The sequence below is a fragment of the Herpailurus yagouaroundi genome, unplaced genomic scaffold (assembly GCF_014898765.1).
Source record: "Herpailurus yagouaroundi ecotype Mexico unplaced genomic scaffold, PumYag 163, whole genome shotgun sequence".
NCBI lineage: Eukaryota > Metazoa > Chordata > Mammalia > Carnivora > Felidae > Herpailurus > Herpailurus yagouaroundi.
The window spans coordinates 16586253-16613927 of record NW_024412404.1 but is presented as its reverse complement, the minus strand read 5'-3'; the positions used below and the strand labels follow the sequence as shown (position 1 = coordinate 16613927).

At 40.0% G+C, this 27675-nt stretch overlaps 1 protein-coding gene across 7 annotated transcripts in view; it reads right to left on the bottom strand.

Moving 5' to 3' along the window:
* Window positions 1–27675, bottom strand: part of LRMDA (leucine rich melanocyte differentiation associated) — a 1047786-nt gene that overhangs the window by 628335 nt on the left and 391776 nt on the right. For 2 of the 7 annotated variants that reach the window (XM_040485494.1, XM_040485491.1), the window contains one exon: window positions 2707–2773. The exons of 4 other annotated variants lie outside the window; for them this stretch is intronic. In XM_040485494.1, coding sequence (XP_040341428.1) covers window positions 2707–2747 — 41 coding nt within the window. In that variant the 5' untranslated portion in view covers window positions 2748–2773. Of the gene's footprint in view, window positions 1–2706; window positions 2774–13254; window positions 13380–27675 lie in introns of all 7 variants that reach the window. One more of the 7 variants, XM_040485493.1, reaches the window with a different exon arrangement.

Below are 27675 nucleotides of genomic sequence, written 5' to 3'. Positions count from 1 at the left end.
GTGACAAAATGGAAGCACAGAGAGGTAAATACTTTGAACGAGGCCACATAGTAAGAAGCACAGCTGAGATCTGAACCACAGCAGTCTGGCTCCAAAAGCCACACTCTTCACCAAAGAACTGTAAGGAAAATACCAGTCCATGCAACACTGGATCATTCCCAACTTCTCCACTCCAAAGGGTATGGGTGACAAGAATGCTGCTAAAATATAGATACAGTATATATTTTTTATTTCTGAGAGTGGGCTTATATTTATATGTGCAAACAGATTAAATAAATCATGATTACAACAGTAAACATGTAAATTCTGATCAATAACTACTTGCCTTCCCCTCCCCCCAACGCTAACAGCTGCAATAAAGCTTTAACTGTAAAGCGATGCACAACCAGCCATAAAAGTATGTAAAATAAATGAGGATAACATAATGAGGGAATCCAACATTCATCTCATAAATATAACATAACGACCACAACTAAAATGTCAGAGAATCTAATAAATCAATATGGTAGGACAGAGCTATCTTTATGTTCAGAATACATAAAAAATATATTTACATGCAGGGTGTTTTCCTTTTTTTTTTTTTATAAGCCAGGACCAAACAAAAAGAATTATAAGAAATTTAACTCTTCGTTTACCTAGATGTTCTGGTTTGACAATATTTTCAACACGCCATTGGGTTGTCCCACATGGGTGCATGGTAAGAAATGGGCCCTACTGTAAATTTGGACAGAAGGTCTTAGATACCACACTCATGTGCAAATGGCACTGGAAGGGAAGCAGGGAGGAAAACATCCTGAGGGTACTTTGAAAGGATCAATTACAGGCCCTGGTTTATAATACTTCTGATCATGGTGATTTCTGGAACTTCCAGCTCATTTTATTAGCGCCAACAAACCCTGGGAGGTTTAGTTATTTCCCTGTTAATGCACTAGCGATTGATGTGGATAAATCCCATAAATACTAATGAGGGTGACACAAGTAAATCTCCTCTGAATTAATGAGAAGAGAGTCTCCTGTACTGACCAACATGCCGCCTAATGACTTGAAATGATGGATTTATAAATTCTTCCAGGTTCCCCCGTGGACTCAAGCTGCAGAAATAAATATCCTTACCTAGCCACCTCCTCCCATGGGCCCTGATCTAGGAAACCTGATGGGAAGGGAAAAGGCCTCACTGGGAAAGGGACAATTCCTTCTTCCACCATCTTTTCTGTATAGAACTGGACAGACCCCAAATGCAACATCTCACCTCAAGGGAGGAGGAAATCAAGGAGGTAAATAAGAGTTAAGTGTCTTCTGATAAAATAGGCTGAACCAAAGTCTAAAAACGCCAACTCCTCAGATAAGAAAAACCAGTTAACGCTCATCCATTAAACCAAGTTTAGTGTAGGTGCACGTGTTTCAACACTGCGTTTCACTTATCTATTGCTATACAACAAACATACTAGATTTAAGCAAGTTAATTTGCCTGTAACTCTATGGGTTAATAAGGGCTCCCCCAGGGTAGTTCTACTGATCTCACTTTAAGTCCTTCATGCGTTCACTGTCAGATGGTGGCAGCAGACGGAATGTCCAAGATGACTTCATTCGCATGTCAGGAATGTGGGCCAATGACTGGGGGCTATGACATCTCTCTCTCTCTCTCTCTCTCTCTCTCTCTCTCTCTACATGTCTAGCTTGAGCTTCTTTACCTGGCAGGTGGATTCTGTGAGCAAGCATTCCAAGGAGACCAGCCCAACCACTTCATAAGTTTCTGCTTACATTGGCCAAGTTCAGAGCCAGTGTTGATGGGAACTACACAGAGGTGTGAATACTGGGAGGTGTAGTTTATTTGGGGTCACCAAAGTAATAGTTCAACACAACTAGCATTATTTCCCCCCAGAGGGGAAAAATACTGGTGCCATTATAATGACAAGCCCTATTATTGTTTTTTTAAATCATTTTCTAGTCTTCCACTTTAATATTCAATGACCTAGTATTCCAATTATTGCTTAAGTCCTGGCGGTTTGGATTCCATATGAAAGCTGGGCAAAGCATGGCAAGAGAGAGAGAGGCACTCCACAATTTATAGACAAATAAAGATCAAACTCCCATTTTTTAAAACTAAAACTTCACATGGCCACTGGTAACACGAGGGAACATGCCACAAGCCCCACTCTGGTCCTTGATTCCTTAGCACAAGAACTCCATATAGCACTCATTCTGCCTGTTATTCACACTTAAAAGACTGTCTGAACCCTCTTAAAAGACCAACACTATACCTTTTTTCACTCAAGTGGGTAAAGACTTAAGGGCCCCCATAAATCTTGCTCCAACAATTCTCCCCCGAGGATATCCTATTAATATGACCCTCTTTCACTGCAATAACCCCATGGGCTTGGTTAATATTTGCCAATTCCAGTCCACCTGTTGGGATTCATCAGCAATAAATAATTTGTGTGGCATTTTCAATTTTATCAAAGCACATCCCATGTGATGCTCGGAACAGCTCTCTGAGGTAGGTGAGACAAAGATTTATTATCTTCATTGGACCAAAATGAAAACAAAGCCTGTACCCATTAGTATGTAGTGCTAGTTTTTGTAGTGTTGTGTAGTTAGCAAATGTTCCCTTGTACATTATTTGTATCAAGATTCCATAAAATCATCCTGAGAGGTAGACAATAATATCCTTACTAACTGAGGAGATAGAGAAGTTAAACACTTTACCTTAAATCCCCACAGTGAGTAAGTGTCAGGGCACAAGTCATCCACTCAGTCCAACTTCTTCCCCAGCCTGTAAGAGGAAGGGTGAGTGATCTATGGCCAAAGAGCATGTGGGAAAATTAAAATTAGAACTTGTATGACCTGATGGGCATCCCTCTGCCAAAACTCACACTGATTCTTATACCTCAGTTAAAATCTGTGAGAACTCTCCCAATATTAGTGATAAGATGGGCCACACAACAGTGAGGTTTTTTTAATGTTTATTTACATATTTATTTTGAGACAGAGAAAGCATGCACACATAAACAGGGGAGGAACAGAGAGAAAGAGAGAGAGAATCCTAAGCAGGCCCCATGCTAACAGCACAGCACTCCAATTCACAAACTGTGAGATCATGATATAAGCCAAAATCAAGAATCAGACACTTAACTTACTGAGCCACGCAAGTACCCCACAGTGACCTTTGAAAGAATATTTAAGAATACCATAACGATCTAGCTTTCCAAGAACACGGGAACCTAACATAGTCTGCAGGCTTTAGAGAACACATTATGGTTGACAACGAGGTTTCACAAGGTGACCTCTCAGGCTTGCAAGGTTATTCAAACACTGCTTAGGTTACATACTATTTGTTTTAACATTTCCAATAGCAAAGCAAATAGACAAATAGATCAGTGAATAGAATAGACAGTCTAATTAGAAATTTTGTATGTGATAAAAAATAGTGGTTTAAAATGGTTAGCAAATGGCCTAAAAAACAAATGGATTGGCGATATATATCCGTAATTTTTTATCTCAACATGAAAGCATTCACACACAAAGAAGTCCAGTGGATCAAGACCTAAAAAGCAAAATTAAAACAGAGTTTTAGAAGAAACATAGGAGAAAATGTTTATGGCCTAAGCATGAGACTCCTGGTCAGACCCAAGACACATATAGCATATAAAGAAAAGAGTTGTTAATTTGACGTCGTAATTAAAAACGTGTATGTAATTTAAAAAAGCACCGTAAATTTGAAAGACAATAGAATGGAAGAAAATATTTGCAATATATGAGAGACTGAGGCCAAGAATGCCTGAATATATAAAGACTTACTAGAAATCATTAAGTAAAAGTCACACAAGGCAATAGAAAAAAATGGGCAAATGATATACACAGGCAATTCAAAATAGAAAAAAACAGATAATAAATACATGAAATGATTCTTGAACTTGGCAGGAAAGTGAAACATTTTAAATGGCAGGAGAATATGCCAATAGATTGCAATAATTTTCAAAGTGTGCTAATACCAAATGCTGGCAGGAGAATGGATCAAATGATATTCTTTCCACACATCACTGGTAAGAACGAATATTGATAAAATCATTGTGGAGAACAATTTTACAGCATGCATTACAATTTAAAATATGCATACACCATGAATTAAGCAAGTTCACATCTTAAAATATACCCAAGAGAAACACTTGCACATGGACACAAAGCCCATAACAAAGACATTTACTGATGTGTCAAGGAGGAATTACTAACAACCAACATGTCTATCAAAAAACTAATGGCCAAATAAACTGGGCATATCCATACTATGGAATATGGCACTCAAATTGAAAAGCCCAAGTATTGTATGTCTATAGGTACTGACATGGAAAGTTATCAGAGACATACCACTGAGTGAAAACAGCAAGCAGCTGAACTTACACAGTACCATAAATTCTTTAGTATTTGTATATATAAATCTATGTGTATGAGTGTTTAAGTTCATAGAAAGAAGATAAGCAAACATAGCCAACTTCTAATATGGTTGGCTCTAAAAAAGAGCGGAGGTGAGGGTGAGAGGCAGCTAAAGTGGACACAGCCTGAGCAGTCAGGAGTATGGAGAGTAGTGTACTTGTGTAATTAAAATTTCATTTTCAATAAATAAAAAGAAATGGCAGAACAACCTTCCCCCAGAAAATTCTCCAAAGTGCTCACAGTCTCTTCTGAAATTTATAAAAAAGAAAGGAAAAGAAGGGAGAAGGGAGAGGAGAGGGGGAGGGGAAGGAGGAAGGGGAAAGAGGAGAGGAGAGGAAAAGAAAAAAGAAGAAAGAAAAGAAAAGAAAAGAAAAGAGAAAAGAAAAGAAAAGAAAAGAAAAGAAAAGAAAAGAAAAGAAAAGAAAAGAAAAGAAAAGGGAGGTTACAATGGGGGGAAGTGAGAAGCAAAACACTATTCTAGTTTGGGTAGAGAGGCTTATGCGTTGTCAGCACTGTGGCATTAGAAGGAAGGTTTCCACAGGTATCAAAAGAATATATGGACCGGCATTGGTATGTTTCATCTTCTCTTACGAAGAGCTCCTGAAAGGCATGAGCTTTTTTCACCTGGCCCAGTGTGAGCCACACACTGCCATTTACTGAAGTAAGGCAAGGTCCACATTTGATGCCTGCCTCTGTGGAGTGGACAGAGGGGCTAGGGTACTGTTAGTGGGTAGTCACAGGGGCCTCAGACTGCGTGTCCCTCACCACCCCCGCTCCAAAAGAAAGGAGTCGCACAGAGCCAGTCACAGCAGACAGCCAGGCCTGGCCACGGGCACTCAATAACCTTCTTCTACAGATTTTGAGCCATAGAGACTGGGAATCCTGAGAAAAATAAACCTCTTTTTGCTCTAATTAAAAACGTGAAAGGGAATAATAATCTCCATAAAGCCACACAGATTGCTTTTAAAAAATGCCAATTCCTCTTGGGCCAGCTAAACAGAGTTGTGTGTGCCCTCCTGCAACTTCACAGAGAAAGAACAAGGTATGAGTGAGTATTGCTTTAAAGACTTGTGAATCTTACAATGTGGAATGGTATCGCTTTGTATGGTCATTTTACCCCTGGGCTAGTGTTCAGGTTGTGTGGTTACCTTAGCTCCATATAAACAAGAAAAATATGATTTCTCACATGTGCCCAGCACTCTGCAGCACTCCTTTACATTTATGACCCAATTTAATTCTTCCTCCAATCTTTTTATTCCCATTTCACAGATCAAGAGACAGAGGCTTCAAGAACAAAGCATTATTTTCACCACCATATTAACATTTGAAAGGCAAAGCCATTTATTGCATCTCCTGTCAGCATCCTGCTCCTTTTGCTAGATGCTAAATCAATCCTTTGTTTGACTGAAGAGCAAATTCAGCTTCTCTCTCATATGTGACTATCTTTTTGCCTCTCTTTTTATGGGGCATTCCAAGAGCCTTTGGGGAAAAGATCTTTCCTCGCATTTTTTTCCACACTAAAGTGGCAGGGGGAATATTTTCTTTCTCTTTGTTACACCGGGCTGATGCTGACTTAACTGTTTGCATCAATGTCAAAGACGGGTTCAGAAACATGGCAAAGCCTCTGCCCCTTCACCAGGTTTCTTGGCTTGTAACTGTTTAGCCTCTACCTATCTACCCAGAAATTAGCTAGGTTCATTACATATTTTATTTCATCTTCAGCACAAATCTGTGAGGGATGCACAATGACCCTCATTTTATAGATATAGAAACATAGGCTCAGTGAAGTTAACTTGCCCAAGGTCATATGCTAGGGAATAACTTCAAAGTCTGCATATTTCCAAAGCCTTGGCTATATCTCAATATGTCACTGTCTCTGTGGCACTGGGGCAACAAACATAAACATTCCTCTCAAGTATTACATAGAGGGTGATCATCTAAATCTGGATAGTTCTGAGAGTGAAAGGCGGGGGTAAAAAGTGCAATTAATAATTATACCAGGAAAAACAGGCATAAATTGAGACTATCCAAGGGAAATCAGGACATCAGGACATATGGTCACCCTGATTATGCACCACACAAGGGAACATCACCCAAGAAAAAAACGAATGTTCTAAAACCCATAAACCGTGAGTGATAAATGTTTCATTCCAGGAGGACACAGTTGTGCAGATGGTCAGGACCTAGCTTAACCTCTACAAACCTCAGAAACAGAAGGAAATCTAACAAATACTAGAGCACCTAACTCAGAGGGGCTCCTCTCCCACCCTTACTGCATTTCCAACAAGCAACAAATCTTTATTGCTTGCCTGCATCATATAACAATAATACTAAAAGTGAAGCCAGGCAAAAACAGGACCAACGAAAACATACATGACATCCACTGTAGGGGAGGAGTCACCACAGAGGTCTTGCTTTGTCCTGGAGCACATAACACTGGCCAGGGCTTCATAGATTTTCAGAAGCAGTTCAGGAAAACCAAAAGCTGTTTTCTTCCCTGACCCCTCTCTTCCATAGCAAGCAGAATCATACAATTACGGGTAGGAAGATGCTACAACCTAACGAGGTCACTTGCTGGGATTAGGCAATGCTGGAGGTGTCCAGGGGATTAGTACATCTTCTCATCCCTACAGTATGGAATAGTCCATAGAATCCCTGTGAAATTACAGACTTGGTTGCTTTCAAGGACACAACCCAGAAAATCTATATATTCAGTATTCAATATCCTAGGGAATAATTGCTCCTTCCTGTTTTATAACATAATGTTCAACTCTGTATTGTTTAGTTCTCAAACTGGGTTATTTAGATTCATAAATCATCTAGCAGCAACTAACCCCAACATCAGAACCCACTCACACATGAAAATTTACAGCATTACACTTATTTTTTTAATGTTTATTTATCTTTGAGAGAGAGAGAGACAGAGCACAAGCAGGGGAGGGGCAGAGAGAGGGAGACACAGAATGCAAAGCAGGCTCCAGGCTCTGAGCTGTCAGCACAGATCCCAATGCAGGGCTCAAACCCATAAACTGCGAGATCATGACCTGAGCCCAAGTCAGGTGCTCAACCGACTGAGCTAACCAGGCACCTTGCACAGCACTCATTTTAATACTAGGGTTTTTTTTTTAGCTATATGGGCACGTGTATGCACACACACATGCACGTGTGCACACTCACACGCACACTTTGTGTGGATGGTTCGGAACAGGGAAGGACACCCAAATTATCACCATACAAAGAAGAGGATGTGCTTCCTACAATCCAGGAGATAATTTTCATCTTCCTAGGCTAGTCTTTACATTTATTATACAGGCTACCAGGGGAATCTGGCTGGGCTGCAGCAAATGTTACGAAATTTTTAAAAAGGAAAAAAGAGTCCTTTTAAAACTTTTCCCCACTCTATCCCCATCTGTGGGGTCCATACTAAACTTCCAGTCCCTGTATACCTGACTAGTACCCAGAGGTCCCAAGAACTACCCCCCACTGCTGTCTGTCCTCACTCCCATAAAATTGCCATCTGTCTCTCCACAGAGGCCAACAAAAATCATACACACTCAATGGAAAGCTGAGAATTTCCTTGTGAGCTCTGTCCAGATTTGCTAACGACTCAGGGTCACATGTCAAAGCTGGACCAAATTTCTGCAACTACCTCCAGGAGAGTATTTTTATTTTTTTAAAATCAGTAGTCTCAACTTCAGAACCTCAGATATGACAGGGAGCAGTCCAAAATAAAACTAATTTACAACATTTCCTACCATGCAATTAACCTCTTTTCCACAGAATGTTGCTTTTTTAAATGTCTGTTGCAAAACAGGCTCCTAAATGAATGTAATTTCCCACCCACCTTTTAGCAAAAATTATGTGTCATTTCGCAACTAATATATGCAGATTACAACAACTCTTGAAAATGAGCTTGAGAAGAAGTTTTCCATCTCTGTTTTCTCCCCAGTTTTTAAAATCTTGGTTTTCAGTGAAATCAAATGAAGTTTGGCTTCTCAGGCCTGGATGGAAGTGGAGTTGAGACCAGAGGATGAAATGGCCTGGGGCCTACAACCAGCTTTCTGGATCCCACGAAAGAAAACCACTCCAACAATGCCTGGTCCTGATGGGTGTCTGAGCCATAAAATAAGGACCTTGGGGATATCTTTTCTAAGGAAAGGGGTGGATCCTTGCCCTCTCCATTTTGGCCCTTCCTAAGGCCACATTCATGGATCTCAATGGAAGGGGACCTTCTTTGCTTCCCAAAGCCATGCTACAAAGGTGGATTACTTAAGAAACAATTAGGTGCGTACACAAAGCAATTTGCAGGCAGCCGCACTCCTTCAGCTTTCTAAGTGAAGGGCCTTTCAAGGCTGATTTATAACACTGTCGTCTTCAGAAGGCAAAATAATTAATAGGAGCATGGACTTCTAATTTCAGTGACTTCCAGAGAAAGTGGATTTCATTTGATTTATGACGGCCGGTGACTTTGCATTTTATCAGTTCATTCACTCATTATTTATGCTGATGGCCAATTTCAATGGGTCGCTATCATCTAACTCGCTACTAATCAAAGAGAATTAGGGTTCACTGCATTATTTAGAAGTCGCTAATTTATCTTCAGAACAAGTAGTGAGAAGTTTGGGGCCTTCCACAAGAAAAAACTGAACAGCTGGCTGAAGCCAGAAAATTTGGTCAGCATTATAAATGAGTTTTATCAGGGGTATTGCAAGTTGATGAGTTTCGAGTCAGAAGGAGAGAAAGAAGAAAGAAAAAAAAAGCCAGGAAGAAAGACCAAAACAGAATAATGCTTAGAAAAAGTGAAAATACACTCTGAGTTACCACTGTGATCTGACCAGCCACACAATCACAAAGGGCTGCCCTCGTCCCATAATCCTGGGATTTGGGCATCTGTATAATCTTAGTATTCATATATCCCAGCATCCTTCAGTGAAGTTCAATAAGCAAGTATGTTTGCACTGAAATAAGCAGAGTTGCCTTCTCATTTTAGAGTCATTTTAATAAGTTCTAGACACAAGATAATGGATCACATTTAAACACAAGAAAATTAAGTCCCATCAGCAAGTAATAACACCCAATCATATTCAATCATGTTGAACAACCACCTCTTCCAAAATTATCCTCTTCTAGGTGAGGTTAAGAAAACAGCAATTAAAAAAAAAGAGGTTGTTATCTTACTTTTATAAAGATCCAACTTTAAAATAGCTCTATGTCACTTCCCATAAGGCAATATATTATCTGGTGTTCATGATTCTGGACTTTGGCTCTGGTCCCTCTTTTTTATTTTTTTTATGTTTATTTATTTTTGAGACAGACAGAAACACAGCATGAGTGGGGGAGTGGCAGAGAGAGAGGGAGACACAGAATCTGAAGCAGGCTCCAGGCTCTGAGCTGCTAGCACAGAGCCCGACACGGGGCTCAAACCCACAAACTGTGAGATCATGACCTGAGCTGAAGTCAGAGGCTTAACCGAGTGAGCCACCCAGGAGCCCCTGACACTCTGGTCCCTCTTACCAAGATATTCCTTTGTCTTGATATCCACCAAGTAAACTCTTGTCTTTCAAATATCAGCTCACCAGATCTAACTAGATACCTTTCCCTTCTCTCAAAGCCTCTGGAACTTTGCATGGTTATCATCCTAATTGTACTCTTCAGGGGATTATAAGCCCCATGAGAGTAGGAACAGAGTGATTTCTTAGCTGCTAAACACCAGGACCCCATGTATCTGCTGAGTCAATATTGTTCATTATGTTGTTGCTTTGACTTTAATGTTTTCTATACCGTTCAACAGTTATTCTCTCCATCCAAAGTTTACCCCTTAAGAAAACTAGATGGTAGTACATGAGCAATTGGAAAACACTAGTTTCTTACCCATACAGTATTTTTTGGCAACTTAAAAACCAAGGAGGGAAATAAAGAAAGTAGAAAATAATATCAATTTTTCAACACTTTTAAGTTTGAATGGGAATGCCCAACTCCTGATGCTATTAAGGACTTGCCAGCTTGTTGGGGCAGTTCCAATATAACCCAAAGGGAATATAAGGCTCCTAAAATAAAAGGCTCTGCCATTTGCAATTTTCATAACAATCCTTCTATACTTTTTTTTAATCTCAAGGAAGATGCAAAAATGGCTACAGACTAATATCAATAATATCAATGTAATCTATAGATGAGTTTTGTTTGTTTTTTTTTTTTAATTTTTTTTTCAACGTTTATTTATTTTTGGGACAGAGAGAGACAGAGCATGAACGGGGGAGGGCCAGAGAGAGAGGGAGACACAGAATCGGAAACAGGCTCCAGGCTCCGAGCCATCAGCCCAGAGCCTGACGCGGGGCTCGAACTCACGGACCGCGAGATCGTGACCTGGCTGAAGTCGGACGCCCAACCGACTGCGCCACCCAGGCGCCCCTAGTTTTTAATCTTCCTATTCCCAACCCAAACACCACTTTTTAGCTTTGACCAGGCTCTCCTTGTAGTTTGTTTCTAGCATGACGCCAGACTATCAAGGTGCTCATATAATAAAAATGGCCTTATTAAACTGGATGGAGTAACCATGCGGAATTATGTCTATGGGGGTTTCTTTAATGGGAAGACACCATGTTTATCATATTGAAGATCTAAAATAAATTCTGGGACTCCAGCACTTATTTTCACCCAGTTTCACAATTTATATGCCACCACAAGTAAAATAAGACTCATGAAACACAATCCAGTTCACCTTCACACTCTCATCAATTGCTTTTGCTTCTGGCTACAGACACAGCAAATACCGTCTTCCTGTAAATGATACTGAAATGTGTGGCCACATCAAATCTGATGCTGTTAGTTTCCAACATTGCTTTCCTTCAGTGTATGTATGGGTTTTTACATGACCAAACTGTGTAGAGCTCCTGGAAGGCCCATGGACTGCCAAGAAGTCCTCAGACACAAAAGAACCATTATCCCTCAGGGTCAAACCTAGAAAAAAAGGAGCCGGCTGTTTCTAAATATTTACAACAGAAGGAATTTAATGCAGGGAATTGGATATACAAATGATGGAGAAGCAACAGCAAGAAACCACAACCACCCTCGGGCTGAAGAGACAGCGGAGGGCTGGGACAAGGTCTCCCATTAAAGGGAGAACCCTGGTGGGCCACATCCCATAGGAATTGGAGCCACAGCAGAGATTCAGCCCCTGACAGAGTAGCCAGCAGAGGCAGAGTGGGGAGAAGTACCCTGGCTTGTCCCTTCCTCCCACCATCCAGTCTCCTTCCAGGGTCTCCCATTAGTGAAACCAAAAAGGAAGACACCCAATGAGAACTTGGGAAATGCTCCTGCAGGTGACAGCCTCCTGTGATAGACAGAAAAGCAGGTCAAGAGCAAGAATGGATCTATGAAGGTATCTGAGGCAGATGAACTTAAACAGAAGAGAAATGCAGCTTGTTGTCAATACCGCATTCACTTTTCCTACCCAGTATCTAAAGTCTAAGTACACAAGATAATAAGAGAGGCATTAAGGTAACAACTCTAGTGAGTAAAATTATAATTCATTTGGGGGTATCCGGAAGATTTATGAGCCTAGTTCTCCTTTGGAATTGTAAAGTAAGTAGGTAGATGTATATGAAAACATGTAAAGAAGCAGGCAGGATATGAGGTGACTCGGCCTGGATACCTAACATTTGATCCCATCAGTGGGTCTCAGAATGACAAAGGCAAATTTGTAGGCCTGCTGAATAAATAGGGATGTTGAGCAGAAAGCAGCTAATTTAGCCAGTAAAGCATTACTCCCAAAGAAAATTCACACTCTACTTCAGTGACATATTATGAAACATAAATCACTTTACCAACAGCCACAAGGTGAAAAAGACCTACCAAGTAGAGTAGGGGCTTCAACTACCAAAACTCAAGACCTACTTCCTCCAGGAAGCCTTCCCTGGCCATTCTCTGCCTATAGTAATTTCAACTACAAATAAGCTAAAATGACATTTTGACTGGATTCCAAGATCCCTTGAGGGTAGGGACCAATATTTACTTTGGTGGTGTTGATTTTTATTGTGGCAACAACACGTAACATTAAATTTACCATTGCAAACATTTAATTGTACAATTCAGTAGTGCTAAGGATAGTCACATAGATGTCTAGAACTTTTTTATCTTGCCAAACTCAATCTCTGTACCCACTAAGCATGAAATCTCCTTCGTTTTCCTCTCTCCCCAGTCCTTAGCAACCACCTTGCTCTTTTGCTTCTATGATTTTGACTTCTTTAGATACTTCATATGAGTAGAATCATACAGTACATGTCCTTCTGTGACCAGCTTATTTGGCTTATCATAATATCCGCAAGGCTCATTCATGTAGCATGTAACAGAATTTTCTCTTTGGTTAGTGCTGCATGATATCCAATGCTATGCATAGAATTCTTTCCATACACCATTCATCTGTCAGTGGAGACTTGGGTTGCTTTTACCTCTCGGCTGTTTTGAATAGTGCTACAATGTACATGTAGGTGCAAATATCTCCCTTTGGGATCCTGCTTTGAATTCTTTTGGGTATAAAGCCAAAAATGAGATGGTTGAATGATAAAGTAATTCCATTTCTAATTTTGCTAGGAATTTACTTTTAGGTCTTTAATCCAACATAAAAGTGCAACTTTGTTCTTTTGCATGTGCATGTCCAGTTTTGCCAACACCACTTGTCGAAGAGACTGACTGTCTTTTCCCCATTGTGTAATCTGACACCCTTGTGAAAAATAACTTGACCATATACATAAGGGTCGTGCTCTCTATTCTATTCCAATGGTGTATACACCTGTCTTTGAGCCAGCACCACACTACCCTCATTACCTTTGCTCTGCAGTATGTTTTGAAACCAAGCAGTGAGGTCTCCAACTTAGTTCTTTCTCAAAATTGGTTTGGCTATTCAGGATCCCTTGAGATTCCAGATGAATTTAAGATGGTTCTTTGTATTTCTGCAAAAAAAAATGTCATTGGGGTTTTGATAGAAATTATACTGAATCTACAGATTGCTTTGAATAACATGAACATTTTAATAATTTTAAGTCTTCCAGTCTACCAACACAGGAGGTCTCTCCATTTATTTTATCTTCTCTCATTTCTTTTAGGACATTTGTGTAATTTTCAGGGTACAGGTCTTTCACCTTCTTGGTTAAGTTTATTCCTAAGTACTTTTTTCTTCTTTTCATTTTTTTAATGTTTATTTACTTTTGAGAAAGAGAGAGAGAGAGAGACAGAGCATGAGTGGGAGAGGGGCAGAGAGAGAGGGAGACACAGAATCCAAAGTGGGTTCCAGGCTCTGAGCTGTCAGCACAAAGCCCAACACGGGGTTCGAACCCACGGACCATGAGATCATGACCTGAGCTGAAGCCAGAGGCTCAAGTGACTGAGCCACCCATGCACCCCAGTACTTTATTCTTCTTGATGCAGCTTTAAGTGGGATTTTTAAATCCTTTGGTTTCCATTGCTGTTATCATTTATTGTTGGCTCTGCCTCTATTCCACACTTAATATAGTGCTTTCAATAACATTCGATGACCAAGAAATATTTGTTGAAGGGAAGACTGAATGAATGAACGTATCTCTCCCCAACTAACCTAAAAGGCAATGTTAAAAGGGCTGAAGCTGCTTCTCTGTTTCCAAGAATGAGACCACCATGGGCAGTTCCTTCCAGTGACATTGGTGCAGATAATAAACACCTTGTCAGCCTCAATCCTCAACTTTCAGGCCTGTGTTGATAAAAAAAAAGTTTTACCAAATTCCATGCAAACAGGACTAAAACATTACTTTTCTTATTATTTGATTTTTGCCTTTTATTTTAGATTTGCTCTTTATTCACTTGACTTAATAAGTCTCTCTTTCCCTTTAATTAATTTGAATAGTTAGTGTGAATCTACTCAGTAAGCTAGGTGGGCCTGTTTGTACCTTGCTGAGTTTGAAGAAAGAAGCTCTCACCCAAGACAAATAAATAAAAACATGACACGAATAGCAGCTGCAACAGCATTACTACATGAAGGAAATGCATTCTTATTTAGAAATTACCCTTGGCATTTGACATCCCAGGAGGTGAATTCCTTCCCATGAGCCATAAGGTAAATCAGTAGCGGTGATGATATGAAATTTTGGGGGTAGTCTCACCCTGCAAGTTGTGACTGTCCACCCCAAAATGTACCCCAACTACACAGAGATTTTTAAGTGTTAACCTTCTATTACCATTTCCTTATATTTCCAACTTCTTCCCTCTCTGCCCCCATGTGGTTCTTTTACTTATGGATGTAACGCAGAGGGCCCTTTCCCGGTTTTTCTTCTCTCTATCCAAGTTACACGAAATTCAACAAAGCAAGTCTCCCTGTGACTCGGTTACCCAAAAATGTAGACATGCCAGGGGGGGGGCACACAATCAAGAACTCAAAACAAGAGCAAAGCATACATGACAGCCTGATTCTTGGCTAAAGTGGTCACAATGCCCCTGACCTTCGCAGCTGCCTGGTATCATGGCAAAAAAAAAAAAAAAAAAAACAGACACACACAGAGAGGGAGAGAGCGAGAGGGGTGGGGGGGGGGGGCAGGGAGGCAGACAAATGCAACAACACAGCCTCACAGCCACTATTACAAAATGCTCAACTCAAGATAGGAAGTACACATGGGACTGTCAAAGGCAAATGAGAGGCACAGAAGCTGGGGGAACACGGGACTCACTGCCGTCGTATCATGACAGCCAGGCAAAAGCTGAAGAGTGGGAGTTTTTGAAACAAATGCCAGTGAAATGATCCATTCAGTTATACTTGATATGTCTGGTATAATATAGCTTGTTCCAGATGTCAAGTAATATTGCCAAACCATGCTCACTAATGTGAAAACCATTGTTGCTGATAAGCCTAAGTGTTGTTGGATTTGTACAACAGCCACCCATCTGCAAACAAAATATGGCATTTAAAACAAAAACAAAACAAACAAAAAAACCCTCATAAATTAAGCCAATAAAGGGATTGACTGAAAAATGTAATTTATAAAAAGCAGTTTTCCTCTGAGAAACTTTTTAAAAAATATTTCACATTTACACACTTAAGTTATATTCAATTTTATACAAAAATTATAGTCATTGTCCTTCACCTAACATGAATGTTATAATTATACTTTCAGCGGTGGTGCGCTTCAACACCCAGCCATAAGAAAAGTATGGTGTGTTCACAACCAACACAGGAAAGAACAAATAGATTTGCAGCATGTGACGTGACCCTTTTAAACATACAGCTGTGAAATATCCATTGTTCATAAAATTCATAAAGGGCTGCATATGTACATCCCAACTCCCTTTTCCATTCGATATATATGAAAATGCAATTTACTGTATGTCAAATGAAAAATGTGGTTTTCAAATGCATTGACAACAGGTGCTAGTTAAATGATCAGACGCTATTTGTTACCTAGCCCCTTACTCTCATTTGCAGCAAGATAAATTGCATTTTAGAAGAGTAGTGCGATCTAAGGGGTCTTGACATGTTTTTATTGATTTGCATAGGTTATATGCATGTATTCCTGTTTGTAGGCAAATAGTGCCACAAGTAAATTCAAGGCACCGTGCCTGTGTTTCGAGAAAATTGGAGTCATCACAGGGGAGCCAAGATGGAGTGAGCCTGGGTAAAAGAGACACATCCAGCCTGCTGGAATCTCAGAACCTCTATTAAGATTTATAGGCTGTAGGATTCTTTTGGGCTTCAACATTATTCTTAGTAAACCCTTTCTGTCTTCTGTTGTTTATAAAAACTGGCAGCTTTAGCAAAGACAGAAGCTTAAGTTGTAGGTAGCACAATTTAACATAATAGTTCTTGCCTGTCCTCCAAATAGCCTAATGCTGATTTTGCAAAAGGAAAAGAGAAAAGGGGAAGAAAACCCACATGAAACCACATACCATAGGCTGTTGCTCTGACACGGATGGATTTGGCTGTCACTACAGAAAAGCATTGGTGAAATTTGATTATATTTCTAATGTCAAAATTTACTAACTTTTTAGACTCCCGGGTTCCATTTCTCATTTGATTTTTCATTTTGTTACCTCAGCACCATCAGGCCCATCACAGAGAGTAATGTACCAATTAGCCCAGGGAGCCACTTACTCAGAAGGGACTTTTTCATCGACAGGGGCTTCCCCTTCTTGCTGCCACTACCACCACCCGACCGGGCCTTCCCTTTTACCTGAGAATCACACACCTCTCCTCCACCTCCACTCCCCACCTGCACCCAGAACACTCACCTCCTCTTTCAGAGTTGGAACATTTCCCCAGGTATTCATGGCCTGTGATATCTCCTCTGCTGTGGTATTTTACAACTTTCATTGTTACCGGTCTTTTTACCAATTTAACTATGAGGACAATGGTGTTCTTACCTCAAGGACCTTATAAGAACCTTACAGTCCTTGCTGTTAAACTAGTGAAAAGATTAATAGCGACTTTTGAACTTCTCCTGGAACTTCTACTTCCCATTGTTCCTAGAGCATGCCCCGCCCAAAGCAGAGGACTGATAGATTTTAAGGGGGTAGAATAATGAGTACTGCCTCTGAATGAGAATCTATACTCTCAGGGCACTCTCCTACACATTCCCCTATCTGATCCTCACAGCTGAGGTGTACAATGGCCATGACCACCATCCTCACTTCCACTGGGTTGGAGGAAGTGACAGAGATGCATGGGAAACTAAGTCCAAGTTTCACAGCGTTCAGGACAGAACAGACACCTGAAATCAGGATTCCTGGTCCAGTGACTGTTCGTTCCCCTTTTATACAGCACACTCATCACATGGTATGTCTATCCTTTGGTATGATGCTCAAACCCCGCTTCCTATATGAATCCTGCTTTCTTTATTATAAAGAAAACACTATTTGCCCACCCAAGGATCCAGTATATCCTTACTCCAGGACACAGCCTGCACAGAGTTGCTGCTTGCTCCACTTAGCAAGAAGAGATCTCCCGAACTTATCTAGTAGCTGGGTGCAAAATGGTCAGTCATCTTGCCTTTATTTCTCCCCTGAACTCATTCATTCATAACCTCCACACACTTACAAAAGCCTTTTTTTTTTTCCAGGCATTATGTCAGGCCCAAGGAAACAAAGAGAGGCTCTCTGCCTTCGTGGAGTTTACAGTCTAGCCTTGTGGCTTTCCAACTATGTGACCATGATTCACTTTTTATATAACATGATGACTCACCATATGTGTGTACACACACACACTCAACACATCCCTCTGGAAAAAAAAACATTTCATAAGGCAATAATTAACCCTACCACGTGTAATGTACTCTGAGAGTTTCTTATTTTATTCTGGTTGATTTCATCTATTTAAAAATGACATTTGCAACCCTCTAAACTAATTTCAAGGCAAATAATGAATCAATAGCCACAGTTTGAAAACCACTCATCTAGCAAAAATGTGGAATGACCTACATCAGGCGTTAGCAAACATTTCCTGTAAAGGGCCAGATAGTGAATATTTTAGGTTTTGTGGGACAAACAATAAAGTCAAGGATATTATGAAGGCATTAATAACAGAAAAAATGTTTTCCCCTTAATTTTTTCTGATGAAATTCAAAATAGTGTAATAATCGAGTATAAATTTTTGTAACACACATCTAATAATGACAAGAGTAGAATTTATTCTGGACACGGAGACCTGAATTTCATGTAATTTTCATGTATCACAAAGTATTATTCTTCTTTTGATTTTTCACGCTACTTACAAATTTAAAAACTATTTTTAGCTCACAGGCATATGACAAGAGGCAGCAGGCCACAGTTTGCCAGCTCCTGCCTTATAGCAAAACCACTCTTTATTAACATCCCTAGAATTTCAATTGTTTTCTTTACAATGCTGGGCATAGAGAATATCTTCAACTCATGCTTGAGAAAGATTCAGAAAAAATGTGAGTATCTAAATAAGTGAGGAATTTTAAATTTAACCCTCTCAACACACTATGAGTTTGGTCCCATTATTCCCATGTTACCAATGAAGAAACCAAGGCAGAGGCATAACAGGACTTACCTAACAGCTTCCAAGCCCAGGACTAGGTACACTACACCTAGGGGCTAACATGACCAAGGAGGGGAGACAAGATCAATTCTGGAACAGCAAGCCCTCACTCCTCTAGAGGCACTAGGAGAAATTACCATGCATTCCAATAAACACATTTTCTCTTATACCATGCAGGTTACCAAAAAGGGCCAAGGCCAACTTTACCTGTCTCTTGTCTGTACACTGATAACCTGCAGGGGCCTTGGATCTCAAAGTCCCTGAATGATAATCACTTGGGATGGAACTAAGTTACCACTGAACCTCAATGACAGGCAAGTCTTTGGGTTTTAAAGGGTATGAAGCAAGAAGTCAAAGCATAGGTACCCAAAGTCTCTACATATGCTCCCACCTCCCTGTGCATTTGGCCTAGTGCCCACAAAGCCAGAGGGAACAGCAGGGTTCTCAAAGTTTGGGCAGCAGCATGTGGCAACCACAACCCAAGATCTGAGTTCCCAGGATTGGTTCAAGTCTATGTTGTGGGTATGTTCTTCTGGAAGGCAATCGTTCACACAGACAGAACACAGCATTCCAAATCTCAGGTTACATTTATGTGCAATAATAAACTGTAGGAAATCCAGGGTTACTCAAAGTTTCCAAGGATGCATATGCTGCACTGGGGAGTTAGGGGGCCCCACAGAAGGAGAGGATTAAAACAGTCACCACGCATTATTTTGTCACATTGGTAAGGCTTCAGGAACTAAGTGTGTTACTTTTAAAAAGAACATGGACTCAGTGTTAGCTAAAATAATGCTTCTCATTACTTGGAACTGAATCTCCAGCATCGTGGTCTACAAACTATGCTGAACATGACCCCCAGAGCTAGGGATTATATGAGGGTTGTCATAAAGCCTTGGCAATGTGAGTATTTACAATACAAAATACATCCTCTGACAGAGAAGTAGATCTTTACCACACAAATTAACACTTAAACTTAACAAATGTAGACAGCCAACAGTGGTTGAAACATGCATTTAACAAGTAAAACACTTAGGAGGTTACCAGTAGATATCTTCTAAAATGACTTACTACAGAGTTCCTTACTTTTGCTTCAAGGTATTGTAGGTTTTAGTAATACATAGTTTCTATAAAGAAGGGACAACTGTAAAACTGTATGTTATTTTTCATAGTTCATTACTAGTAAGATAAAGCAGTATCCTGTCCCTAGGTCTGTATTCGAGTGTCAGTGCCTTGTACTATTTTTTCCCCATCTAGTATGATCTAAATATGAATCGATACATACATATGTGAGCATGCACACACAACACAAGCAATGAAACAGACAGTAATTCACAGACCCAGTATCTCTGGCACTAAATGTAAAGCTCAAGACAAGTAAACCTCAGGGATTTAATTACAGTATATGATAACTCCTAAGGGAAAACTCCATAAAGAGAACTGTCAATTAATCATAAATCAACATTTGAAATAACTGTAGAATGCTTTTCAGAGTTCCCAAAATACTTTTCCTTGGGAAGAAGGCATTACTATTTTCATTTAACAGACCCTAAAAGCAAGCTCCCCGTTTTCTGGTGGGAGACAAGGGGCTGAGGGATTGAGATCAGCAACCTGGACTATTCACAGAGGCAGAGGAACAGCCTTTAAGTATGTGAAGGCCAAGACCTATGCTCTCAAAAGCCCGAAAAGAGAAAGGGAAGAGAAGGAAGGGAAAGAAGTAGAAGTGGACAAAACAGGTAGAGTTGATGAAGTTTTGCCAATAAGGGATAAAAAGAAGTTTCTGGCCAACTGATTTCAGAAAACAAATTGTAATGTATCACTACAAAAGCTGGACACATATGAAGAAAGGAGAATTAGAAAGGATCAAGGTCAAAAGCCATAAATCTTTTCTCTCTCCAGCAGATTGAGACAGTCTGCTAGATCGCAGGCAGGGTGAGTGAGCCATTAGAGTTAGCTCAGAACAAATGAAAGAAAAATAAAGGTACCCTACTCTAGCTGTAGCCCCAAGGCGGATAGCACGCTAAGGGTGCCCAGAGAGTTGATTTGTCTCCACACCCTCCCCATCTTTGCATGCCCTTACTTCTATGGAAAAAAAGAAGTGTGTTCAGCAGAATCATAGCACATGCACTTTGTTTGTGCTTATTAAATAAAAAGAAAGGATCACCTTCAACTATATTAATGATGGACTGGTGGATGAAGGATGCCTGTGAAAATTCACAACATCTGTTTGCTCCACTCTCTTCTCAGCATGCTGCACCTATTTCTCATGCTTAATGATGCTCAGCCACTCTGCAAGTTTTACGAACAAATGTGTGTTTAGCCACATTCATCATTCTGAATGAGCGTTCTTGATGAAGCCTCCACTGGCCTGTTTCGCTCTTTCTGCTACACTTTAACAAATGACAACTGCTCTACGTATTTTTCATTTGTTAAAAATAAAAAGCTAAGTGAAGGATAGGCCTGGAGGATTTTTTCCCCTTCCCTTTGCCTCCCCCAGAAACCTCAGCATGCCATCCACTGTATTTCCACGCCCACCTGCCATGGCACTAAAGAGGGCATGCTGGGAGAGCCTGCCCACAATCTTTGGTGTCAGAGTGCCACTGGCTGTACCCCACCTAGAGAATCCTGTCTCAGCCAACGGATCTTCTCTCATCTCTAATTAGCTACCACTCTTAGAATCTCTATCACACAGCATGGTATTTAAATATATGCCTTTACTCTTCACGGGGTAGGACTTTCAAGCAACAAGCTGGCATGAAATCAGCAACTGCTCTTTGTATTACCAAGAATGTTTAAAACATATTAGATCAGAGAAAAGGAAATAAATATGTGTTAAGCTGAGTAGTATTTCTCTACAGTTTTCCAGAAGAAAGTCAAGGTGCTCACCAGTTTTGACAAAAAAGGTAATATTTAGATTATCACAAACTCAGATACTTCAGCTAAACCAAAAGTCTCAACTTTTTCATCCCAGAAACACCTGAACTCACCATTTGAATGACCTACATAAATCAGGTCAAGCTGGCTAGAATCCAAGAGTTCAAAATAGCAAAGTTATTATAATATGTTAAGAAATAATCTTTCAGAATTTATTTTCAAGTGATTGTTTTTATTTTTATCATTTCAACAGGAACATGAAAAGCAAAAAAAAAAAGCAATAAGTTATTTCCTTTATATTAAATATTCAGTCATTGGAAATCAGTTTAAATTCTATTTCATAAGACAAGACATTTTTGTCTGTATTTACAATGCTGAATATTGTATTAGTATTTGTATTACATTTGACTCAGCATGCATGGCAAGACACTTTACAAATAAAATAATCATATTATATATTCAATAAAGCCACATTGTCATATCACCAGTTTTAATCATTGTGGTTTCTGGTTTTTCCCCTTCCTGATAACATTATGAACATTTGGAAAGGAAAAGTTTTCATTCATCCACTAATCAAATTGAGTTGTATCTCCCACCACTAACCTTTGTTAAATGCCTCCATTAGTGACTGTGGTTTTTTTAGTATACTTTATTAACTGAATTGTTAATATATCTCAATATAGTTGGAAAATAAATAAATAAATAAATAAATAAATAAATAAATAAATAAATAAAAGCTCCTGGAATCAGGTACAAAAAGCTTTTAGGACATATCTACTCAACAACAAAGAAGCTAAACCTTAGTAGACACAGTTAAGAAAAAAGCATAAAAATCAAGAAATCTTAACCAGAAATCCATCAATATTATACAAGTATGTATTAAGGTTCTACTTCACAGGTTTCCTGAGGACCCCAGTCTACCAAGGAGCCTCAGAACTCTTGAGCTCTCAAATCCATACTTGCCACAAGCTTGGTTGAAGACAGAATTAAAAACATATATTACACATATCTGTAAATTCATCTTAAACTTTTACCACTCTCTATCCATTCTATTTTATTAACAGCCAACACTAAAGATACAACTATTGTCATGCAGGCAAACATGAAAATGCTTCACATTTAAAAAAAAAAACCTTCAAACCTGGAAGTGTTTGATGAAAATATCCAACAAGAATCCACTCAAAATCCAGCTCCTCCATAAAGATCTCCCCAACTATGCCAGAACAGAGATTATTCTCTTTTAAGCACAGGGGTGGTCATCTGTGCCACACAATTTAGGTACACCCAGCACTATTCCTCACTGCTATTTTGCTATATCCTCTCTACAATTAGAATATGATCTAAGGCCTGGGATCTCATTTATATTTCCCTTATGTCTCTCATACTGTCTCTATTGAGGCACTAAATCATCTCTATATGGATATCAATAGCAGTATTTCAGTACAGATATCCACACATACTCATTCATTAGATCTTATATATCCAATAAGTTTATGCTTAAGTGTGAAGTTAGATTGTAATTTACTCTTTCCACACATATTAGTTAACCCTCTTCCTGCTTTAGGTGCTATAACAGATGAAAAGGTGAATAAATTCCTCAATGACAATATAATGTGGCTGGGAGAGAAAAATATATTGAAATACCTACCATGGCCAATGGCATTAAAAAGTTAAAGACCACAAATCCAACAGGAGTTTAAGAAAAAGAAAGGATCATTTCGAAGTAGAGAAATTAAGAGGCTGCATCTATAAGCATGGTACTAGAACCAGTCCTTGAAGTCTGTTAGTACATGAATATGCAGGCAAGAATTTCCAAGCAAAGGAAGTAACACCAATGAAATTATGAAGGCTTAAAGGCTGGGTGCTCATCTGAGTGCAGAGAAGACTCCTCTTTCTAAAAACAAAAGATTTAAACTAGCCTTGCAGACCAGTTTAGAAAATCCTATAGCCTTACCAAAGTGACCTCTTTTCAAATTCCCATCATCCTATCTATTGCCCTTTAAAAATAAGAGAAATATTGCATATGAGTCCCCAGTGGCACAGAGTCCTAGAGGACAAGCTAAAAAAAATAAATTTCCTCTTCTGAATTCTCCTAGACCGAGGGCTTAAGTTTCGTGACCTGATTTCTTTGAAGCCTCAGCTGGAATTAAGTTCCCTGTTTTACTTGTGGAGGGCTTAGCATCCGACACCACCTCCAGCCCTCTGGAGCTCTGTAACATGTGTTGGCTGCAGCAGCCTTCTCTGCAACTACTAGAATCAGCCAAACCAATGCAAATTTGCTCCAAGGGTCCTGCCTTCTCCGACTGGAGACACTAAACTTTATCATACCTTCCCATCCTTCCTCAGCCTTAACTTCTGCCCCAGAGAAGAAACCCATTACTCAGACCTCAGATTTCAGGATTTAAGTCATCCTGACCACCTTGCCCATTAGACCATGATGATTCTTTTTCCTCATTTCATCTAAGTACCTTCTAAGAACAACTGTGTTTGATTTACTCTGAGTTGACAGGTTCTGACTATAACAGGTCCACAGTCTGGCAAGAACAGGAAGCTGATCAGTCACCACAACCGAAACTCACCACCAAACTGCTGTGTCAATTGGCTAATTCCTTCGCAACTTTTGACAACTGTAACTCATCATCTCCTCTTTCTCAAGAAGCATTTGATTGCAGTGAAAGCCCAGAACCAAAGAGCTGGAACGGTGGAGCCCTAAAGGGCCTTGGCAATCACTCAGTTTAACCCCCTTATTTTACAAATGAAACTGAGGCATGAAGAAGCAAAATGGCTGGCTTTAAAAGCTACCACTTTTTAGCAGCCCAAGTGAGACTGAAACCCAACTTTCCTGACTCCAAAATTAGTCCCACTGCCCCATGTTGTCTATCAACCTTCTAAACTCTAGGGGGACTGAAAGAACAGCAGTCTGATATGAAATACCAAACTCAGCTAAGTAACACCAAATATTCCCATGTCACCATTCCCAGACCCTGTGAATATTACCTTGCAGGGGAAAAGGGACTTTGCAGATGTGGTTAATGATCTCAACATGAGGGGGTTACTCTAGGTGGGCCCAGTGTTTCACAGTGATCCTTATGACAGACACACAGGAACAGTCAGAGAAGAAGGGGATGATTATGATGATGATGAAAGCAAAGACAGTGATGCACTTTGAAGATGGAGAGACAGGCTGTAAGCCAAGGAATACAGGTGGCCACCAAAGCTGGAAAAGGCAAATAAACAGAGTGCCTGCTCAGAGCCTCCCAAAGGAAACAGTCCCACCAACACCTTAATTTTAAACTATAATACTTAAAGTTTTGACCTCCAGAACTACAAGATAATTAATTTTTGTTGTTTTCAAGCCACTAAAGTCTGCAGTAATTTATTGCATTGACAATAGACGCAGATGTAGATTTTGGTATCTAAAAGAGGGATGCTGCTGTGACAAATATCTAAAAATATGCAAGTGGATTTGCAATCTCATGATGCAGAGGAGCATGATAGAAGAATTAGACTGCCTTAAACAGCCTGTTACCAGAAATATTGGCATTAATGATTCTATTAGCAAGGACTTGGAAGCGAGAAGTGTGGAAGTGAAAACCAATATTCCTTAGAGAATTCCTAAATCATCAAAAACAGACTTTGGGCTAATTATAAATGTTAAAGGTGCTATTGAGAGCTCCAAAGGAAGTGAGGAACACATCACAGGACACTGAAAGAAAAGCAGTCCTTGTTATGCAGTGGCAGAAAGATGAGCCGAATTGTCCTACAGTTACATGGAAAGCATAACTTGTAGGCAAAGGAAAGTTGGCCACTTAGCTGACAAGATTTCCAAGCAAATACTGAGCTGCAGCCTGCTTTCCTCTTGCTGTTTATAGTAAAATGGAAGAAGGGGCACCTGGGTGGGTCAGTCAGTTAAGCGTCAGACTTTGGCTCAGGGAATGATCTCACGGTTGGTGGGTTCGAGCCCTGCAACGGGCTTTGTGCTGGCAGCTCAGAGCCTGCTTCAGATTCTGTGTCCCCCTCTCTCTCTGCCCTACCCCTGCTTGTGCTCTGTCTCTGTCTTTCAAAAATGAACAAACATTAAAAAAATAACATTTTATAGTAAAATGCAAGAAGACAGAAGAACGAACTGTGATGGCAAAAAGAACCAAAGCTTGATGATTTGGCCAATTCTAAGCCTATTCAGACTGCAAAAGATACTCAAATTAGGAGATACACTGTCAGGAAGGATGCTCTGGAGAGAAGGCCAAAGGTGTAACTAGACCAACTTTGACTAGAGCCTCGGAACTACCTAAAGATCAGAGTATCTATTCATATAGGGAGCTCTTCAAAGAGATTAGGCATATGACTCATGAACCCCCTCAGCCAGCTCAGCAGAAGCCAGAAATGGAAATAGGGTTATCCAGAAAAGACCTGCAGAGGACTCCTGTCTGGAGTGAATCCCATGACATATCTGGGAGATCATAAGGTGTTTGTGATTGTTATAGCAGTATAAATGGTGCCACCTTAGACTGAAAGCAAGGAAGAAAAGATTAAATGAAAGAATGTTGTCAGGTAAGACAGGCCGATAAAACCATTCAGCTGTAAACACATGCCACTTTTCAAGAAAAAAGGAAGAATGACCCAGAGGGCCAAGCCACAGGCCCAAGAGGGTAGAACTGTAGACCCAGAGGGCAGATCCTCAAGCTACATAGCATTATGCTCAGACCTTAAACCTCACGGAGCTTGCCTGCTGGATTTAAAAATTGCTTGGTTCTGGTAGAGGACTCCTTTTCCTTTCACTTTTTCCCACTTTGAATGGAATGTCCAACACTGGCATTCTATGTCCATCCCACCATTGTATTTTGGGAGCAGATAACTTACTTCTAGTTTCACAGGTTCAGAGACAGAAAGCAACTCTACTCCAGAATGGATTATAACCATTATAGCCAGAGCCTCACCCATAGCTACTGAAAATTACTGAGGTCATGAGATCTGATGCTTTTGAGTGGTGACTTAGATGAGATTTAGGACTTGAGATTGTAATGGTCAACACATTGGGGACCTTGAGATGAGATGAATTCATTTTTTATGTGAGGTTGACGTGACCCTTTGGGAGACAGAGAGAGGACACACTTGTGTTGTTTTAGCCTACTAAGTTTGTGGTGATTTTTTACAGCAGCAAAAGCACACTAATGCAGCAGGGAGAGAAGAGAGGATCAGAGGCGGCCTCTACCGTAAGTGACGTTCCTTATGGAGAAATAAGAGCCCTTGAAGGTAGCAAGGAACAACCTGTATCTTCTTGCTACACCACTCTACTAGGCAGAGACTGTGAGACATGAGAAGCCCTTCAAGATGCCTTTAGTGATCCAACATCTGTTTGCACTATCACTACAAAACCCTTGTTTTTATTGTGCTGGTCAAGTATTCCATGACATGCCAGAAAGAGGATATTTTACAATTAAAATTAAGAAACATTAGACAACATATCTTGTGCTATTTTCAGGTGCAAGAGATCAGCTCAGAGATTCCAAAACTGGGTAACCAAATGTTTAGATTTTCCAAACACTTCAATAGTTTAAGGAACAGACAAAATATTTTAAAATGAGACTTACCCAGAAAATCTGTGATATGTGCTCACCACATTTATCCAAACAACCAGAGAGAATGTGATGATGTATATATGGGATCTCATAATCAAAGTTCACCAAAAGGCAGGCCCCTGGAGACAAGACCCAGGTCCCTGATAAGCACAAAGATCTGCAGGGTACAAAGAGTCAAGTGCAGACTCCTGGGGTTTCACACACCATTTTCTCACAAGAGCCCTTCAAGGGAGGGTATTGAAAAGAACATTAAAAGGGAATAAACACATTTTTTCAGGTAAACTTCATAAACAGGTAAGTGACTAGGCTGGAACCCTAAAATACTTCCCACTCTGCCATGCTACCAAATAAGTGGATCCCATGATAACTCATCAGAGAACGTCTGTGTGAGAAGAGTTGGAAGGAGAGAAGCCTCTTATTTGAACATGGGATAAACAGACACTTCTGAAGGCAGCAGCAGAGAAAAATTCTTTTCATGATGAAGTAACCAAAAAAAGGTGGGATACAACAGACATCTCTTAGCAACAAAAGGTCTGGTTTATTCAAAAATTTATGCATTCAACATTCAGTCAACAAACATTTATCTTGCAGGCCAATTGCTGAGCTAGGTACCAATCACAATGTACATCCACAAGACAGCATCCTTTCCCCCCAAAGAACTCATGGAAGAACAGAGAACTTAGAGAATAATTGATCAATGTATTTGACTATTTCTCCTGGAAAAGCTAAGGTCGTTAATGAATGCCTCAAAAGTGTTAGCAACATATTCTAAGGGAAAAA